The sequence below is a fragment of the Sinohyriopsis cumingii genome, unplaced genomic scaffold (genome assembly GCF_028554795.1).
Source record: "Sinohyriopsis cumingii isolate HCF-2022 unplaced genomic scaffold, ASM2855479v2 utg000349l, whole genome shotgun sequence".
In the NCBI taxonomy this organism is placed as follows: Eukaryota; Metazoa; Mollusca; class Bivalvia; order Unionida; family Unionidae; genus Sinohyriopsis; species Sinohyriopsis cumingii.
The window spans coordinates 1,776,591-1,798,835 of NW_028315889.1; the positions used below are offsets into that span (position 1 = coordinate 1,776,591).

A 22,245-nucleotide genomic window follows, 5' to 3' on the forward strand; every position below is an offset into this window, starting at 1 on the left:
TACCACGGTCAGGGTAACAGACGGGACATCCGTGAAATAAGCAACCGTTAAACTCGTACACGATCTTGGGGTTTTCTAAGTCCCAGCCATCTACTGAATACGTTCCGATGGTCTTTTCGCCCCCTCCGTTGCGGGCATGCTGAATCCACTTGTCTTCCTTGTCGCACAAGTAATGTAACCAACGTAGGGCTTTGACCGAGTATTGACGTTTGACAAAGTGGGTCGTTTGAGGACTGATGACAGCCACGGTGTTTTCAGGCATGAATCGTTGTCGATACACTAAGGAACACGCTTTGGCAATGGTGCAAGCTTCTTTCAAAGGATCGACCCCTCCGTGTTCCATGAACAGTTCTCGAAATTTTCCACAGCAACGCCGTAAAATGTCCACGTCGGAACGACAATACTTTAGCATTTCTTCCTGAAAGTCGAAATGGTCCGAAGCGTGAGCCTGGTACCAAGCGTAGAAAGCTTCTCGTTGTTCGGTACGCATGTTGTCGGGGTCGTAATAGTGAGCCTCAGGTAAATGGGGTAGAACGGCGTGTTGATTGGCTTCCGTATTGAAAAAGTGTGGAAAGTACCCTTTAGCCATTTCTGTCATTCCAAACGTTTTAGGCATTCGACTCAAAGGCATGGCCAAATAGCTCATCGAATCTTTAAACTGTACTTGTCCCACTTGCATGAAAATGATTTTGGCTCCGTTCAAAGTCACTTTAGGACGCTCGGTGCCTTGTTCCGTATAGTACCTCAAAAGAAACTGTCCATCGTATCCGGAGAAATTGTGAGCCATCACCGTGGCATGACGATGACAATCTCCGTAACGTTCGATGTCCTCTTGGCTCCACGTCTTGTCGATGGGGTCTAAGACCCATTGTGCAAAATCGGCTAACGTGTTTGGTCCCCGAAAGATTTTTTCACGTCCTCCAGGAATCTTGCTGCAGTGAGGGCAATGACTGAAGATAGGTTCTTGAATGCACTTCTCGCACGCTCGATGAGCCACGCAAAAATTAGGAATGTGAATGCCGGTCTCTTGCATGCATTCGAAATCGAAAAAGATGAAATTGCCTTTCTTCTTGTGACCGTCCTCTTTCTCTGGTGGGGGTTGGTATTTTTGCACGTAGCATTCGTGTTCCAAGTCCACGATGTGGTGACAAATGTGACATTTTTTCTTTCCTCGACATACGTGTGCCTTGGTACTATTGGTACGTATGCCTTGTCCACACGTAGGGCACAATCTCAGCAGTTGACAAGCGCATTTCTTCTGTGAACCTTGCGTCTTCAGATGTTGTTGGTAACAGGTAGGGCTGACAAACGTGCGCAGACAAGTTGAACAAGGCACTGGTTCTTCGCTCAGACAGGGTGGAGAGGCCAAACATCCTGAGCATTTCCATCCACAATGTTTGTGTTGCTCTCGATTATTATAACCATAGTCACATTTCTCACAATAATAAACATATCTCAGGAATCCAGTGATACTGGTAATGGTATCGAAATGGTCATCGTGATGATAAAGGTGAATGTATTTTCCGTCCTTAAAATCTTGGCCTCGAAACAATAGAGGCCCGCGCATTTCTTGAGGGTGCACTTTCAAGGTGTATCGTGGAGCTAGGACATCTTGCAATTTTTGCATCTCGGGAATGCCACAAGGTGTGTCTTTGGGCAGTCCGGCTTGTTGTAACAGGAGTTCTGCTTCGTTTCGTTGTTTGGCTCGGTCGGAACGTTGAATAGTGTTCCAGGTTCTTTTCCATTCTACCGTGTCGTTCTTGTTGGCATAGGTTCGTCCCACCACGATGGCACGGGCTAAACACATCTGGTCATGAGGGTTGTTAATTCGGACGAGACTCGTTTTGGTGTTACGAAGGTCGTCCACCAATAACATCTTTTTGCGTCCAGTCCCTTGAGGAGGAGAGACGTGGGTCATGTCCAGTGTGGCTTTACCATCGGTGATGTCAAACTGATCATTAGATTGTTGTACGTGTTGAATCTTGTCCATGACTTTGGAAGCAGTTAATTCTGCAGGGGTGCTAAACTCGATCCAAACAGGGGATTTCAAACCGTCGTGTTGTATGGAAAGTCTCAAGCGATCGTCTTCTTTGGGTTGACATTGTCGCTTGAGTGCAGTGAGCAAAGAATCCCACACCTCAGTGATGAACCCTTCTGCTTTCTCTAACGGCACTTCAGCCTTGAAATCTTTAAACTTCACCGTGTATTTGTAAGCCGTGGTTCTAAATTTTCTAGAGGAGCGCTTTTCCGTCTCTCGAATGGAATAGTAATTTTCAGGGTTAACTAAGGGTGATGAACTTGGTTTAGAGGGTTCGGATTCTGGTTCACTCATGTCCTCTTCAAAATCACTGGCATGAATTTGTGCCAAGATCTCAGCCCTGGTACGAGGCGATAGATCACGTTTCTGCCTCTTACTTTCTTCTTCTTTCTTCTCGAATGAATGGGATCGTTTCATCTTGAAAGCAAAAAGTCAAATGACTCAAGTTCAAACACCATAAACTACTTTATAGTCATAGCAGACCAGCGTATATAAAAGGGTGTGTGTCTTGTCCTTTCACTATTCATTTCACTCTCGAGCCGAGCACAACGATGGAAGAGACTGACCAGATGGAACGTTTCGTCAGAGCTTTGCGAGGGGTCATTAGAAAATTCTCTTCAGACCAGCCTACGGACTACTCTCCTTCCTTTAGAGATAAAAGTCAAGATACTTGCTATATCTGTCAGAAGAAAGGGCATTGGTCTTCAGAGTGTCCAGACCGTCAAAAAAGAAAAAAAACAGGGGATAAAAGAGACAAAAGTCAAGATACCTGTTATTATTGTAAAGAAAAAGGACATTGGTCTCCAGATTGCCCAAAAAAGAAACAAGAGGAGTCAGAAGAAGAGAGGAATTCTTCAGAAGAAGAGAGGGATTCTTCAGAGGAAGAGAGGGATTCTTCTGAGGAAGAAAGAAGACAGGTGAAGAAAAAGAAACAGGAGAAAAAAAGAAGAAGGGAAGAAAGCGAGGAGGAAGAAGAGGAAAAGAGTGTGACGGTGAAGAAATTCAAAAAACAGAGAGACTAAGCAAGGAGAAAAGAAGAAATTAATGAACTTTTTATTAAAGTGTTGTGTTATAAATTGTGAATTGGATTGTAAAAAATGGAGAAAAGAATAAATGAATGATATAAGGTAAGTGTCTTTGAGTTGTGATTTTAAAATAAGAAGCTACACTCACGCACTCATACACAGACACGTATTAAAAGGGTAACATGGGTGAGTTTTTTTTTTGAGTTATTGGCAAATTGAAATTGTATTTCTTTTCGAGAAATGTGGGTGGCCCTGAAAAGGGCCTTTTTTCTTCATGGTGTAGGGGTGAGTTTAAGCAATCAATTTTAACTGCCTTAAGCCTTTGCCACGGCCAAGGCCTACTTCTGGACTGCGTAATGCTGATGATGATAATGATTGGGTTGAAATCACTAAGGGTGGTACGGTAGGCTTAGTCACAGGGTTAACATGTTTGGCTCGGGAAGGTCGTATTCTCTTCGGTCGTGATAAAGAAGTCTGATACATTTGTTTCAGACTTCTTAACTCCGCTAAAATGTCCAACAGTACCGTGACCGTTTGATTTTCACCCTCTTGTTTCTTTGCTGCTACTTCTTCTTGCTGTTGTTGCTGTTGTTTTTTTCTTACCTCTTCTTCTTGTTGCTGTAGGAGAAAAGTCTGTTCCGCTTCCTTTTGTCGTTGTATAAATTTCTCCAATTCTTCTTTCTGTCTCTGTCTAAAATTCTCCACTTGCGGTAATGAAGAAAGTAACGAAGGTTCCGGAACAAATTCTTGCGAGGAGAGAAAATCCACAAAATCCCAATTCACCTCTTCTGAAAGTAAGTCCGGGTTCCCTTGGGCAGTCTCCCCTACTGGTGCACCCCACTGGATCGTTTTCTGAGTTTCCGTCATGTTGAATCACTGTCGCATAGATTGACTGCACACAAGCGCTAGCGAATCTATATTGACTACGTGACGTCACAGACTGCTCTCTTCGGATTGGATGCGAGCTGACTGAATTCTGTAACGCGTGTTCGGATTGGTAAATGAACTCAATCCGTTTCAATCCTTCCTCCGCCTATAAATAAGCGCCGTTCAATGCATTGATTCACCTGTTCTCGTCGCTTCAAGATGTGGACTACAGTTGAGTCATCCACCCTTGTGTCTTCCATGATGTTTCGGACAGACTTGCTCATGTATGTCCGATCGAAGTGGACCGTTGTCCACAGGACAAACACCAGCCTGTGGATACGTAGGATCTACGTCGAAAGACAAGGATGCCTGAAAAGAGTGCTGATGTACGGACCAACAGTAAGACGCAGCCTAAGGACAAGAAGAAGACCAATGCGGTGCCATTTATGTTAATGAATACATTAACATAAAACCCAAAGGCCCTTTTCAGGGCCAGCCATATTTCTCGAAAAGAGATAGCCTTTCCATTGCCTACCCCTTTTTTAAAAAAATTTTTTTTTAAAATTTTAAAAAAAATCCCATGTTAAATTCCCCTTGTACGTAGAGTGACCCACGATTTATTCCCATGTTAAATTCCCCTTGTACGTAGAGTGACCCACGATTTATTCCCATGTTAAATTCCCCTTGTACGTAGAGTGACCCACGATTTTTCGCCATGTTAAATTTCCATTGTACGTAGAGTGACCCAGGGGTCCCTGTAATGCTAATTCCCATTGTACGTAGGGTGACCCCATTCACTACTATCAATGTCAAGCCAATTGACAGATATCTCTCTTTAAGCTTCGTACGATCGAAGTTACAAATATTTGTTTTGTGTCATTACGGTATTTTCAAGGTCGTCTGTGGTGTTTCCTTTGACTTCTAAAACAAAATCAGAGTTAGTACGAGCTTTGCAATTAGTGTAAAAACAATGTGGTCCAATCCCACTGCAATAGCTAACTGGCAAATGCACCAAATGTCTAATCAAGCGTTTCAAAAGGAATTGAAGAACTACATAATCCTTGATCCATCATTGAAAATAATCTGAAGTTTAAGAAAAGACGTAGAACGCTTTTAACGAACCTTGAAAGAACCTCTGTGGAAACATAAGGTTAAACCTTACAGTCAACTGGACCATCTCAGCATGAGAGTGTACTCCAGAAGTGTTTCTCAAAAACGAAGAGACCGTTTTTGATCACTTGTTGGAACGTCAGTGACAAGAAAAAAGAAAGACGCGTTAAACACCAGTGACTGGGTTCGCACTTGACGATATTAAAGGATGAATGTTACAAGGATATTTTTTGCATGCCCCGGTAACAACGAGTGACAAAAAAAAGAGTACATGAACGATATCGATAGCTTTTCGGATCGAAGAACATGTAAAGTATCAAAAAGGTCAACGTCGTTTGGAAAGGATATCCTCTTAGGTTTGATTCTTGGACTGCATCTTCACGTGTCATTAAGTATCAAAGGAAGAACTTTGGAGAACGAGTAAATCTCGAATAGAAGAACTATCGAACTGTAGATATTCAATTTTATTTAACAGTGCCTAAAGATGGTTCTAAAGACGTTTGCCAATAACAAATTATGTTTGACGTTTGCCAATAACAAATTATGTTTTTTCATGCAATTGGGCCACTAAGCACGCTAGGAAGGGTATTTGGTAGAAATAATTCATCCCGCTGAAGTTTCAGATAGTACCACAGATAAAGCCACTTTTGTCGTGGAAATACTCAGCTAACAAATACAAGAACACTTGGACAAATGATCCTGGTCAATACAAAAATGACAAACGCAAGCAGCAAAAAGGTGTGTGTGTGTGTGTGTGTGTCAGTGCGATTTGGATTTTTAATGTAGCTTTAACAAAGCTAATAAGTCATATCGCTACAATGCCTCCAGTGTGGTAGTTTATACTGATATCTACCACTGGGACATCATGCCGCAGACAGTGTTTCCCTTTATGCACATTTGTGCATCAGGGACGCACGCTGGAGAAAATTGATGCACATATTTTGTTGCCGTGCGTTTTTTGATGCAAAGGATTCACATAATGCAATCAGGATTTATTTAATATCCAATGCATTGGACGATGGATGGCATCGTGTATACTTCGAGCATAGGCATTGACGGGTTCCCCACCTTGTTTGCTCCCTGCGTTGCGCTCCTCTATTCGTATAGCAGAGTGTAAGGCAGGGAACATAAGAAACAAGGAACCAGATTAGCATAGGCAATGTTATGATGGAGTAGCTTCCCCTAATATTGCGAGCTCTCACGCGATTTCCATTGAGCTGAGCAAGATATCACTAGATGTTTAACCTCGTTCACCACAAGATGTCTGGAGAGCACATTATACCCCAATACATTCGTTCACAACAAAGAAATCAGTAAACTTGCCGAAACAAATGCGTTATTTGGTATACAAAGTCAGTGGGTAATTGCAAATTTTGTTGGTTTTTAACTTTGATGCAATAAAAGAAAGATCTTAAACTTCAAGTGTAACTTATTAGAAAGAAGATGAATCATCAGCCTTCTTAATTTTTGGAGACATTTGTTCTACGACAAAGTGCAACGAAACCGATGGTAGTACCCATTTTATGATAGGCAGTAAATTAACTGCCATTTGCTGAAAAAATGTATTAGCCTTTTTGTATTGGCTTGTATGATATGTGTTGGTGTGTAATATTGCTTCATAAAGATTATCAGGAGACTGTTACAAGTACGACTTTGAAAGAAAAATGAACTAATAAAATTATTCTTTGAATGGACAATGCATTTGTTTGTAAATTGTGCATGTTGATTTATTTGTATGTAGAGAGAGAGAGAGAGAGAGAGAGAGAGAGAGAGAGTGAGAGAATGTTGTGCAAGTTGCAGTATCCTATTGCAAGCTAAACAAAGTACGAGTCAGATGAAAATTTGTCAGTACATTTTTGACCCCCACATTTTTTATTTGACCCTCCGTTCTGACACCAAAGTTTTTTTAACCCTCAGTTTTACACCCCTCCGGGATACACTGACTGACATGTAGCATGTATCATCATGTCCCACCCAGTCACACAGTGCCGGATTACAAAATAGGCAGAGTAGGCACAGGCCTAGGGGCCCCGCGACAACGTATCAAAATAATATTGCTAAAACGTAATAGAAGATAATTTGCGAGGGGTCCCCAAGATTTTGACTGCCAAAGAGCCTCTACAGGGTAAAAATCCAGCACACCGGTCACATTATCCTGACACTAGGCCGACCAGTCCTAACACTAACCTCTTAATGCCAAGCGCCAATCAAAGCAGGTGCTAGGACCGTTTATTTTTTAGTCTTTGGTATGACTCAGTCGGGATTCTAACCCGTGAAGCAAACAGAAAAGGCAGCTAATCCTCGATTAAATAATTGTGACTTGATAATTTTCCTGAGGCGTATTTTTGCATTCCTCAACATTTCATCGATACGATTTAGAATGTTTTCAAATTCCTGCACGTATTTTTCTTATTGCTTATTATCATTTCGTCCTTTATTGGCGTGGACCCCTCGAAGCCTTCCACCTATGATTAAGATGGCTGGTTTTGAGAGGACGCCCTTGTTCCAAAAGATTTAAAGGCTTTTATGTGTTCTTGTTTTCTTACCCAAGTCTGTTGTTGTGTGAAACCTGAATTTTGATAAACATTTTATTAAGTTTGAAAAAATGATTCAGTCTCCACCTGACTCTAACCTGTATCACAAGGCTCGTACTCCCCTGGCTGGTTTCCCAGCGTTTTACTTTAACTAGTGATCCTTGCTAGGGATCAGTGTATGTCCAGTGTTTGCCATTTGTATGGTGCTATTTTGACCAATCTATCATGTGTTTATGTTTGGACGGGCTTTGAAAGGTCAAATCGAGCTAGTATGTTGTCACTATTTATTTCAAAACCTAGCTAATAAAAATAAAAATACATCCGGCTAGGGGGCCCATGGCCTGCATGTGATGGTGGCAGGTGGCTACCCTATCCACCCGCTTCCACTACAGAGGCAGGCCCCTTCTTTCCCACGCCTTACTTTTCCTATCTGTATTCTCTGTGGTTGTACTATATAGAAAGAAAATGCTATTTTAATTTTTTTTATACAAATAACCCCAAACGAACAGAAGTAGAGTCTGTATGTTGTAAAAATACGTGTTCTGTGTGTGAATTTGCTGCCTCGTAGGTTTTAGCAGTGTGTTTATGTTTCCCCGTATTTATGTTTTCGTAATGTTCTTGTATTTTGGTCGTCGTGTAGGGGAGATTAGAATTATATTAGCAGCTACGAGACTGCATGTTACTTTATTAGTTTTGTTATTGTAAGTTTTGGCGACCTACTCTCCTGTTAAAAAGGACAATAAATAAAGAGGGACAGTGGAGTTAGGAAGAGGGGACCCCAACGGCTCCATTTGGGAGCGACATGCCGTGTGCGCACCGCCCCTGCCCCCACCTTCTCCTCCTTCAAGCAGGCAAGTGAAGGCGACTATTATTATTATTATTATTATTATTATATATTCACTTGACTCCTGTGCCTTTTCAAGCATGTCTAATCTTTTGGACTCATTATCGCGACTATTTTCACAACTAGGTCATTGTATATGTCTGTGTCTCTGATCTGATTTGAATATAATACATTTTTAGCATCAATTCCTTCATATCTTTCTCTTATTTTATTGGTTAGACTGTTATCTGTCGGTAGCTGTTTTGTACAGCGTAATATTATGTGATGTTTGGAGTCAAGGCAATGTCCACAAAGGTGACAGGGTGGGATTGCATGAATAATGTGCCTTTTATAGGTTATCTCGCCTGTAATCCATACATTATGTAACTAGATGAACATCATGCTTTGTTTTGGCAGTTGACGAGATAGCCTCGCACCTCTTCCTTTCCAATTTAAGCTGAGGTTACTCGTGTCTACCGGAAGTTTTGCTTTTTTCTATTAGTTTCTTTGTTGATCAAGTAGTATATTTTTGCATCATTTTTTCCATCCCAGAGTTCATTTTTCTTTCTCCATTTAAATATGTCTCATATGATCCTACATTTATTAGGCGGTTCAGTTAGTTTCATTAGTTTATTGTTTTTGTATATATATCAAGATTATGTTTGCACAAATATTCATAGAAATAAATGCACATTGCCTCCCAGTGATACTGGTGCTTATTTGTAAGGGGCCTAATTTTGCTCAATCTGATTCTGTTCGATACTTGCTTATGATATAGGTGAAATATTCATAATCCTCCTTCGTTTTTAGGTTTATATAAGTTTTCGTTGGATATAATGTATCTTACGGTTCCATATAAAATGAATAATTTTTTCTTCAATCGTGTTTAACATTGGTTCGGTCAGATCTACTGTTTGTCCCACGGAATTAATCTGGTTCTGTATATTGGTATTAGCGACCTGGATACGTTCCATTAAGTATAAACCAGTGACGTCCATGGCTTGGTGTCATCCAATGCGGTAACTCATGATGTCACCCTCATGGACCTCCTTCCTACACAAAAATTCAAGAATTTTATAGACAGTCATGTGCGGTAACTCATGGTGTCACTCCCATGGACCTCCTGCACAAAAATTAAAAAACTGTATTGACACCACTGATGGTGTCAACCGGTGCGGTTCGCCCCCGCACCCCCTAGTGACGCCACTGGTTTAAAGTAACATATGACCAAATTTCTATTTTTCTTCTACTTTCTTTAGTATTTGTCTATAAGTAAGTTCAATTGAGTTTTTTTCCATAAATTATCCCTAATGCTTTAATTTGCTGTTTAATTAGGTGTGGGCGGAAGCCCAGGGTGGTTTCCCCGCCACTTTCCAATTAATAAAATTTCGGTTTTGTCACGATTAATGTCTTTCCAAACTGAGAAAATTCCTTTTGCACAAGTTTGAAGGATGTATCGTCCCTGATAAAATTCGTGCAATCATCTGCATGTAGTACAGTTTTAAAACTTTCCTAAATTTTGGAAGTTTACTCCTTGTATATTATTATTGTTTTTGATATTTTTATTTAGCGCTTTAATAGCGATAACGTATAGTAACATTGACAGTGGAGATCCCTGTTTTATCGATCTTTGTATTGGGATGTCCCCCGTCAGTGCCACATTAATTGTAATTTTAGAAGTTATTTGGTTATACGTGGCTTTGATGCAGTTATGAAGTTTTCGCCAATGCAGCGTGTAGCAAGGACTTTTACAATGAAGCCATTCGATCAAATGCCTTTACCTGAAGCATGGCCCCCCTTTCGCCTTCACTTTCTATCAATTCTATAATTGCATTATTAACGTGGAGTTAGTATTTATGTTCCTGCCTTTTTCACCACAACTTTGATTCTTATGTACGACTGCTCCAATAAAAGTTCTGAGTCTATTTGTTATAACCTTACTTAAAATGTTATAGTCGGTATTTAGTAATGTTATAGGTCTTCAATTTTTAACATCCTCCCTATACCCCTTTCCCTTATATACTAAAGCGATTATTCTCTCCCTCATTAATTTTGACATTCTCCTTTGAACAGGATATACAATTTTATTTTGACATTTTATATAAAAATCTGTGGTTAGCCCATCCAAGTCCAGAGAATTCCCTTTGGTCAAATCTTTAACAGCTTTTAAAATTTCCTCTGACGTAATGAATTTATCACATGTTTCTTTTTCATTATCTGATACTGCATTAAATTTATACTCTGAATGTAACCATCTGTAGTACCCGGGTCAATATTCTGCGATTCCATAAAATATATTTGTATCTCATTTAAGATCTCTTTTTTAGTTGTAAGTGTTCTATTATTAATACGTATTTTATCTATTTTTTCCTTCCACCTTTTGGTTCTCATGCGCTTGTAAATACCTCTCCCCTTAATGTAAATGTTATTGTACTTTCCCACTCAATGTATTATTCCCTGTGTGATGTTATTTTCTATCTGCCTCATCTGTTCTTCGATCTTTCTATCTTATTACGTTTTTGTCCCTTGTTTATTTTGTATTTACTTATATTTCTCTTTTACCTACTCTCTTTGTATGTTTTTTAGTTGAACTGTAGTATTTCGTAATTTTCTTTATTGTATGTTTCATGTATTCCTACAGCTCAGTTATATCCCCATGTATTTCTTCCGTCAAGTTGTCGAGTTGAAGATGAATAAGGCTCACATAGTCCCTATCATCCAGGTGAGCATTATTCATCTTCCATAGACCCTGACCCAAACACCTATTTCACATAAAAACGTAATATTATCCACTAAAGTCACTCCATAAAATGCTGTATAAACTGATCGTTATCCTGTTTTCAAAGCGTACAGTTTGCTCAGTGTCATGCAATACTTACGTATCGTACCAAAAGGGAGGTAACCCAATGACGCGATGACAGAATTTGACACTCACCTACTGTCACGCCAAAATATGGGAGGCTACTCGCACACGAACACGTAGATAATGTGATTTATACATGCATGTAGCCTAAACATGACACAATCGCTTCCTCCTTCCCTTGCGACCGGATCGAACAATATAAACTGATCACAGATGTGTCAGTAAGATATCTCTAAATGGAGGATATGCCGATATGTTCAACAAAATTAAAGCCATGGTCATGGAGAATTTTTCGAGAGGGTCATACAAACCTGTTCCTCCCCCGCCGAATCCAGAAAAGTTCCCATTCAACAGACCGCAGTTTCTTGGTCTCAGTGAAAGAGAGATCGAAGAAAGCAGGAACTACGCTGTCAGGCCAATTCTGATCCCCCGAGATGTGCAGAAAGTCCCATGGTGTGCAGGATATGCCGAGTATGATCATATTTTAAACAATAGTTGTAGTAGTCGTGCTCAAATGTTGTGCATTCTGCTGTCGTCAGCGTTTTGCTGACCACCATTATCAGCTGACCATGTTCTACGCTGACCGTTGTAAAAATAATGATGTCATTAATTTGCAGATTAATCTTGCATAAGTGATGATTTGTTATATTGGCTCGTCGTTTCCAGGGGAGGCTGTAGATTAATTCACAACATATATATATATTTTTTTAATTGTAATATTGCCGTTCATGACAATATAATCTTATACCGTGGAATATATATATGTGTCCTGGAATAATAATAATCATAATCATTAGTACTAAACCTGTCCATAAGATGGCGGACGTTGGCTTCTTGCGTGATCATGTTAGCATAATATCAACTCATATCTGGTCAAATATCCAATCTATAACACTGATAATTAGCATGAATTATGTTACATTTCAGTCCTTGTATTATGTGTACCACAAATCAGTCTTTTTTCTCATTCAAATAACTTTATTATGATAATGTTCATATTTATTTTATGTAATAGAACAGAACAAAGATAATGAAAAAAAGAATAATTCGTAGTTATTCTTGCTATTATTATTATTATTATTATTATTATTACAATAGTGATGGCATGAATTAAATATTATTTTTTAGATATTGAATATTATTTCGTAGTGGTAATTATTGCACCTATACAACATTAAAGACAAAGACCAAGGCATATTTGCATCCTGTAATACAGAGTGTATATAATAATAATAATAATAATAATAATAATGATAATAATAATAATAATAATAATAATAATAATAATCACAGTAATAATTGTAATAGTAATAATTTTTGTGGGGTTTGGTGCCATTGCTCAGCACATAATAGGCTGCACATGGCAGCCAGTTTATTTGATGTGAAGATTTTATATATATATATATATATATATATATATATATATATATATATATATATATATATATTTGTGTATGGCTTCCACTTTTGTTAACTACAAATTCTATATATATTGGGGTCAAAGGTTATTGTCAGTGTGACTGAAAGAAGAAAATAGCCTTGCATAATACCTTTACCAAAGTTTGTGTAGGGCTTGCACTTCAGGTATGAAAGTGTCCAATTTTGGGATCAAAGATCAAGTTCATCGTAGATTGTGGCTTAAAAAAACATTTTGTGGATGAACTTTTATTTTAGAGTAATGTTCTTGATCAAAGTTAGTGGGTAATTAAAGAAACCTATAAATCAGGGGTCGGCAACCTACAGCACAAGAGGTTTTGTGTGGCATGCGAAGGGCAGCCAGACATCGTGATTTTAACAGTTTAACTCTCTTACTGGTTACTGGTGGCATGTGCTCATTCATTTTGTAATTAATCCAGAAAAAAGTGACATGCTATGTAAAATAAGTTGCCGACCCCTGCTATAAAGTCTGGATTGAAAAGGTCATGGTCAGGCTACGAAGATAGTAATGTTTATGTACATTAAATTTAGTGTGTTAAGTACCTCAACAGGGCACTGTTAAATACAGGGCTGGCATATAATGTGCCAGTTAAGGTACTCTTCTTTTTCTTATCTAATCTTTTTAAAAAATAATTTTCGTGTATGAAAGTAAATACAGGCTAAATAAACTTTTCAGAAAAAATTCTATATCTTAATGCGGTAGTAAACACAGTAATAAATGTAATATACGATAAATGTAATAATAAAATTCATACTGTCGTCTGATATTTAATTTATGCTGACATCACTTTAATATCATTATTATTATTATTATTAATATTATTATTACACTTAATGAAAATATGGAAAAGGAATGTAATGAAAATGATATTAAAGATTATCATTATTGTATAATAATTTTAAGATTATTATTATTGTACTATTAAATAAATAACATGAAGATAATATATATGATGCAGAAGATTTCACTCATTGTATTAGGGATTGATCAGGGTGGTTTTTCTCAAATGGGTTTTGAAATTATGCTATTTTATTAATAATTTACAACCTCCCAATGTTATTTTATTAATAATTTACAACCTCCCATGACAGCTGATGAGGCAGTAGCACAGACCATTGTTTGTCATCTGGAAAATCAGCAAATGAATGAAAATAATGGAAATTTACAACAGTCAGCATGTCAGTATTTTAGCACTTGGTCAGAAGGTGATTGACATAGGAAGATTGGTCAGCAATTTTGCATAAGCCTTGTTTTAGAGCATACACATACACAACTGAAAACAATCAGGTAGATGGACTTCTTTTTTACATCCACTAAGTCATATTTTACTTTCTCTTGGGCTTCACAAGTCAAAAGTTTTCACTCTTTTCTTAAAGGATAAGTGAATTTTCAGCAGGAATTCCATAGCAATGCAAATATAATAATTCAACTACAGAGCATGAAACTTTTTTAAAACCGCCCACCACCTCCTTTGAAACGAATTTTGACAAAAAGTCAACATTTTACTTTGATGGATTGTGTTGAAAGAAAAGGAGTTGTCGAGAATGGCATGAAATCAAGGCAGATTGAAGTGAACCTCACTTGCTGGGCAGCTTTTGGTGAAATGATGGATTCTGTTGTGACTATTTTTCCAGAATCCCTTGTGTGGACATGATTCCTTATATAGCAGATGTGAAAAAACGTAGTCTTTATCCTTCATGAAGCCATCTAGTTAGGACCTCTGTTTGGTGGTATTGATTCTATCATGTGTTTAAGTAATGTTATTAAGGCGTTATTGAAGGATTTCTCTGCAAATATTTCAAAACTTGTCAGTGGCATATTAAGTATAGTTTGGAGATTGTAGCATACTTTGTGGAAAAGTCCATCATTTACCACCTCTTTAAGATGGGGCAGACTGTAAGGAATACAACAAACAGTGGTTGATTACAGTATTAAAACCAGCCTATGCTACCTATTTGAAACTGTGATAGATATAAGATTTTCTACACCAGAAGCTCACAAAAAATCTTTTAACATTTGTTTTTTTTATTGTACTTTTTAAAGAAATATAGCATCTTGTTGGAGAATATAGGATTACATTTGTTTTGGAAATTGAGCAGCAATCTTGTTGGAATATATATGTTTACATTTGTTTGAAGGACTTCCAAACCACAATTTGTTCCCCTATACCATTATAAACATTTCCCTTTTTCACAAGACCTGTAGAAAGTGAATGTCTTGCAGCAAATTGACTTTCTCCTTACAAAAAAGTAGAGATTGTTAAGATGTAAACCCATTGAGACTCTATACTGAAATTTTCATTAGGGCACACATCAAGACAGTTCTAAGTGCTGTTTATGTGGTAGATTTCACATTTGTGATATGGCATACCAATGTAGAGTAATCCCTTTAAGTCTGAACTTAGTCCCTGGCTCATAATTCATGTGAATGTGTGGAAAGTCAATTCAAATTTCAGTACCACCTCCACATGTGACTTTACCTCCCTCAGTGACATTCTGCAAAACCATCAGATGTATAATATTCTCCATCAGTACATGAAATCAATTGCTTCACTTCAACTTCACCTTGGATTCTTTGTCAGCAAGGACAGATCCATTATTGTGCAATCTTAACATTTTATCCACTTTGATTTGGAGTTCAAAACATGTGAACAGGGTCTGCATTCCTCAAGAACATGCTTTGATTCATGGAGTATTTCTCTCTTAGAACCAATCTATCCAGGGAAAAAGTCTTGTTGGTTCTGCTCAGTGCTGCAGCAGATAATCTTGAGACATATGTTTAAGAGACCATTACAAATTATTCTCTTGTTCCATTGGTACCCAAAACTTTGCCTATGAGGTCAGCATGAGATTCCATCACAGCAGATGGGAAAACCTCACATACTGCTGGTACTCCCTTGCAGATTCAGGCTCTGGTAATTATGATTTGCATTTATGCAAGCATAGTAGGCTGGGATCTTTATCTCCTACACTAGTTTTGTGAATTATGTGCAGTGTTAATTCTGCATTATTTTGAAGTCTTTTTTCGCAGCTTTTACCTTTGGCTCAACTACCAGTGGTCATGACTTTTGACTTGCCTGCATTTATCTTCATACCATTGTGTTCACACCAGCTGCTTCCTTTAAAACCAAATCCTGATTTCATTTTGTGTTAAGCTTATGACCAGTTCATATGATGATATATAATGTTGTGTCATCTACAAACAGGTTAATTTAGGATAGATCACTGAGATATGGTGAATCAATGATATACAGCAGAAAGAGTAATGGTCCAAGAACTGATCCTTGTGGAACAGCTGACTTGATGAGTTTCCTGTCTGAAAGTTTATTTAAAATAGAAACTTGCTGTCTGCCTTCAAGGTAAGATTGCAACAAGTTAAACTTTTGTGGTTAACTTGATATTTGCTGAGTTTTTAAATTTATGATTAACAAGGTCAAAAACCTTTATAAGGTCAAGAAACACTGCTATCTAGGCTACATTGATTTGTTGCTGTTAACCCATCATCCCCATTCTAGTTAGTGTAGTGAATATCCTTCATGAAAGCCCTATTGCCCTGAATGTAGTATATTGAAAGGTATGAATATCCTTCATGAAATCCCAGTTGCCCTGAACGTAGTAAATTGAAAGATATTAATATCGTTCATGAAAGCCCAATTGCCCTGAATGTAGTAGATTGAAAGATATTAATATCCTTCATGGAATCCCAATTGCAATGAATGTAGTAAATTGACAGATAGTAATATCCTTCATGGAAGTCCAATTGCCCTGAATGTAGTAAATTAACAGATATTAATATCCTTTAATAAAGCCAAATTGCCCTGAATGTGATTTGGATTTGGATTTTTTTAAACGTAGCTTTAACAATTTTTCAGTCATATCGCTACGATGTCTGCACTGTGGCAGTTTATAGTGATTTCTAGACATGTAGCATGATGTCCCACCCAGTCACATTATCCTGACACTAGGCCGACCAGTCCTAACACTAACCTGTTAATGCTGAGCACCAAGCGAGACAGCTGTTAGTACCAGTTTTGTAAGTCTTTGGTATGACTTGGCCAGTCATCGAACCCATGACCTCCCGCATCCGAGGCAGACACTCTAAGCACTAGGCCACCGGAGTGGTGCCCTGAATGTAGTAAATTGAAAGACTTTAATATCCTTCATGAAAGCCTAATTGCCCTGAATGTAGTAAATTGAAAGATATTAATATCCTTCATGAAAGCCCAATTGCCCTGAACGTAGTAAATTGAAAGATATTAATATCCGTCATGAAAGCCCAATTGCCCTGAATGTAGTAAATTTAAAGATTTCAGGTAGTTTCTAAATTCATTACAAAGATATATTTCGTATATCTTCATTACTGATGATAAAACTGATAAAGGTCTATAATTATTCATATTGGGAAAATCTCTGGTCTTGTGTATTTGGAGCTGCATTTGCATTTTAGACATTGGAAAAATACCTGTAGAAATATGTGTTCTTGGATTGAAGATGTACATAAGAGAAAGTGCCATGATTTAATTGATATAGGAATTTTAGGAATTTAGCAAATATCTCATCTAGACCTGTAACTGTTTTGACAACTAATTACCTTAACCATTTAAAATTAATCCTAAACTTATTTTAGGTATTTTGAAGGAATCTTGTTTGCCACATTTGGAGGAAATGAGATTATTTAAGCCATGAGATCCACAAGTTTTTTGTTTATGTTCACAGAGTAATTGATCATTGAGAGCATTTGCGGTATCCAGGGGTTCTTGCTGAATATCACTGTTCTCATCCATCTAAACAGCAGGTTATTGACAGGTTCTCTTTTTTAAGTCATTGAACAGGATGGTTTTCCAGAGACTTTTTAAAGTTCTTTTTCAAAATACCATCTGATATTTTAGTGGAGTAGTAAGTTTTCCAAGCTTTTTTGAATCATTGACTTGACTGGTTCTCCATAATCTGCAATTGTTATTTTTTAATTATGAAGTCTATCTCATCTTAATAGCATTCAAAGAGTTTTGTTTCTAATCCGACCCAGGAAGGGTTAGAGTGTTTAAGGGAAGATGAGTTGCTGGAGCTTGCCAACCTCTGTTCTCTTTCAGACATAAAATCATTTCTGTTAAAATAGACAATTTAAAAAATTTAGGTCAAGTATTTGGTGGAAAAGGAATGCAAGTCTCTATCTAACTCTGAAATGGAATTACTTGAAATGAAATTGAGAAACCAGATGGAAATAGAATTAAGAAAACTTTAGCTTCAAAAAAAGGAATAAGACAATCAGAAATGAAATGAAATAAATTCAGATTAAAACACCAAAGGGAAATATAGCTCAGAAAATATGAGCTTAAAAAAGAAAAAGAGAAATGCAAATGCAGAAAGAAGAAAGAGGGAAAGAGATATAAGTTCAAAAGAGGAAAGAGAAATTCAAATGCAGATGCAGGAAAAACGAAGAGATGAATGCAGTTGCAAGAAAAAAGAAAAAGAATTTCAAATTAAGAAGGAGGAAAGTGTAAGGGAAGACCAACAAATGCAGATGAAATTGTAAATACAAAAAGAAGAAAAAGAGATGTAGATGAAATTACAAATACAAAAAGGAGGAAGACAGATGAAATTATAAATACAAAAAGGAGGAAGACAGATGGAACCACAACTGATACACAAATTGCATTCCCATCATGAAAGTTCAGTTTTTGATGTTATAACATATATTGGATTAGTACCTCCCCACCCTTAAAGAAAAAGATGTTGATCAGTATGTTTCTCATTTTGAAAAAATAACAGAATTTAAAATGACCAAGAGAGCACTGGACATTGTTGCTGCAAAGTATACTTGTTGGTAGAGGTAGTGAAGTTTATATTTCACAGTCTGTGGAAGCAAGTGTTGATTATGGTTTGGTCAAGGAATATATCTTGTTGTTGTTGTTGTTGTTGTGGGGTTTAACGCCATTTTTCAGCACACGATAGGCTATGCATGGCGGCCAGTATTAATGGTGGAGGAAGAACCCGGGAAACCCCCGCAAAGAACCACCTACCCACGAGAAGCTACTGGCAAGCTTTCTCACATACCCACATTGGCTAAATCCGAGACTCGAACCGGCGCAGACAGAGGTGAGATGGGGAATATATCTTGACGAGTTGGTACCTGAGGCATATTGACAGAGGTTTCAGAATTGCAAAAAATTAGCCAAACCCATGTCAGGTTTGCCTGGGAAAAAGAACAACTATTTGACAGGTGGTGTGCATCTCAAAAGATTAATAAAAAGTTATGAGAAACTTAGACAACTCGTATTACTCGAAGAGTTCAAGAACTGCGTCCATAGTGATGTCAAGACTTACCTAGATGAACACCTTGTAGATACTTTGGAAAATGCTGATCATTCAGCTGGTGACTATTCCACAGCTTCATTTGTCAATAAGTTTTGCTCTCAGCAGCTTCTTAGTAAGAAACTGATTCAGTCACTCTCATTTGAGTCATTTAAGGCACCATAGTTTATTCCATGAATGGATTAACTGAACTGATGACAAGAGAGAGAGCTTTTTTATTTCTGCTATTGGTAGAAGGAAACAACAATACAGGCTATTGATAGAAGGTAACAACAATACAGGCTATTGATAGAAGGAAACAACAAAACAGGCTATTGATAGAAGGTAACAACAATACAGGCTATTGATAGAAGCAAACAACAATACAGGCTATTGATAGAAGGTAACAACTATACAGGCTATTGATAGAAGGAAACAACAATACAGGCTATTGATAGAAGGTAACAACAAAACAGGCTATTCATAGAAGGTAACAACAATACAGGTTATTGATAGAAGGAAACAACAATACAGGCTATTGATAGAAAAAAACAACAATACAGGCTATTGATAGAAGGAAACAACAATACAGGCTATTGATGAAGGTAACAACAATACAGGCTATTGATAGAAGGTAACAACAATACAGGCTATTAATAGAAGCAAACAACAATACAGGCTATTGATAGAAGGTAACAACAATACAGGCTATTGATAGAAGGTAACAACAATACAGATTATTGATCGAAGGTAACAACAATACAGGTTATTGATAGAAGGTAACAACAATACAGGCTTTTGATAGAAGGTAACAACAATACAGGCTATTGATAGAAGGTAACAACAATACAGGCTTCATTATGCTACATGCAGTTCTTTATTTGCTTTGCTTGAAAAGATTTTACTAACCCCAGCTCATGAGGATAGAACAGTAGCCCCAAACATTGCATTTGAGCATGATTATTCCTGAAGTAACATTTTCCAGGACTGGGGACAGAGGTCAGAGCTAGCTTTAATCTCACAAATGTTTAATCCCAAGGGGCTGTTTCACCTGGTGGGATCAATAGCAGCAGTACAGTAGGCTTCCATGTTGTTTCATTCAGCAGCTTCACAATGATGTGCCCACTTGACTTAACTAAATGCCGGGGCTGGGGGGGGTGATTTTCCCCAACAAGGTGCATCTGGGCATACGGAGTTGTTAATCTGAGCCAATGATTCTTCTGAAGCTGCTTCGTGTGCATTTGGGGATCAGAGATTTGTCATTTCTGGTTTAAGTGTAATTCCCTCCATTGCTTACATATTCTCCCAAAGTATTATGATCAGGTGATTATTTGAAGACAAAACCAAATTTTGGAAGAAAATATTTCTTTGATAATATTTACCCAATCATAATGCAGGCAATGCCTCCTAAAATCAAATTAGATCCGTTTTAAAACCTGACAATGTGCATATCTGTTTCAGTAGTAACTGGAGTACTGAAGATTTAGCTCTATTCCCTGTCTAAAGTGAGATCACTCTTGTCTGATTCCCACATTGGTGGGCAAACAAATTTTAGCACTTTATTGGGATTTATGATGCAATTATTGTCGTCCTAATGTATTATAAATTAAGGAAACATATTTTACTGAATTGGTATTTCTGGGGTACTCGGCTTTCAGTTATTTCCTTGATGCTTCACAAAACGTGACTGCTGTTATGTTTCACTCATGGGGATAGCTGTAACTTTCTTTGTAGGGTTGCAGTTTTCATCATTATGCTCTCTATCAGCAAAACTTAAAGACTGATATGTATTGTCTCATCTAAGTATATATAAGCCTTCCAATTTAAAAGAAAACAACAAACACATTAGAGTATCAAATAAATATATTTACTGGGTAGTCGATCTTTGAAATTTAACACTCTGGTATACACTAAAGCATTAAAATGCCATTCTAACCAGTTGCTGTATAGCCATGGGTGGTTAGGTTGTCTGGTATACACTAAAGCATTAAAATGCCATTCTAACCAACTGCAGTATAGCCATGGGTAGTTAGGTTGTCTAGTATACACTAAAGCATTAAAATGCCATTCTAACCAACTGCAGTATAGCCCTGGGTAGTTAGGTTGTCTAGTATACACTAAAGCATTAAACTGCCATTCTAACCAACTGCAGTATAGCCATGGGTAGTTAGGTTGTCTAGTATACACTAAAGCATTAAAATGCCATTCTAACCAACTGCAGTATAGCCATGGGTAGTTAGGTTGTCTAGGACACACTAAAGCATTAAAATGCCATTCTAACCAACTGCAGTACAGCCATGGGTAGTTAGGTTGTCTAGGATACACTAAAGCATTAAAATGCCATTCTACCCAACTGCAGTATAGCCATGGGTATTTAGGTTGTCTGGTATACACTAAAGGCCATTCTAACCAACTGCAGTATAGCCATGGGTATTTAGGTTGTCTGGTATACACTAAAGCATTAAAATGCCATTCTAACCAACTGCAGTATAGCCAGGGGTAGTTAGGTTGTCTAGGATACACTAAAGCATTAAATTGCCATTCTAACCAACTGCAGTACAGCCATGGGTATTTAGGTTGTCTGGTATACACTAATGCATTAAAATGCCATTCTAACCAACTGCATTATAGCCATGGGTAGTTAGGCTGTCTGGTATACACTAAAGCATTAAAATGCCATTCTAACCAATTGCAGTATAGCCATGGGTAGTTAGGTTGTTGCAGGTTTAATCAGCAATACCTTTATTGATAGCCAGACAAAACCTAGTCACCTTTTGATTTTCCTTCATCAAGTTATTTGACACTCTATAGTGATGATATAAATGTTCTGTGACCACTGTCTCGTTGTCACAACCTTTGACATGTTGGTCATGTCCAGTAAATAAATCAATTTTGATACATACATGCAAACATACAAACTTGAGAAAATCTACAATATGAAGTCATTTGTGACACAAAGTGGGAGGCCAGCATGATCCATTCATTGCTCATTTCAATGGACATTCAGCCTCTGCATCAAAATTTGCTAGAGAAAAATTTAATGGTTTGCAAGAATACTCTCCTGAAGCTTTTGGAACATGCACTTTGGTAACAGCTTTTAACTGAAATAAAAACATAAGGGACATTTTAGTGAGACCCAAAGACAAGCAGAGTTATTTTAAGTGTGAACTTGATGCTTGTAAATTGTGTGATTTTCTAATTAAAATCTTGTAAACAGGTACAAATTTGAAACTTACATAAGATATTTTATGTGATAC

At 37.6% G+C, this 22,245-nt stretch overlaps 1 protein-coding gene across 1 annotated transcript in view; it reads left to right on the forward strand.

The window, feature by feature from the left end:
• The first annotated feature begins 11,351 nt into the window (after window positions 1–11,351).
• Window positions 11,352–22,245, forward strand: part of LOC149774317 (protein phosphatase 1H-like) — a 51,573-nt gene continuing 40,679 nt past the window's right edge. Inside the window, exon 1 of the mRNA XM_089945448.1 lies at window positions 11,352–11,731. Within this exon, the coding sequence (XP_089801574.1) occupies window positions 11,514–11,731 (218 nt within the window). The 5' untranslated portion in view covers window positions 11,352–11,513. The remainder of the gene's footprint in view (window positions 11,732–22,245) is intronic.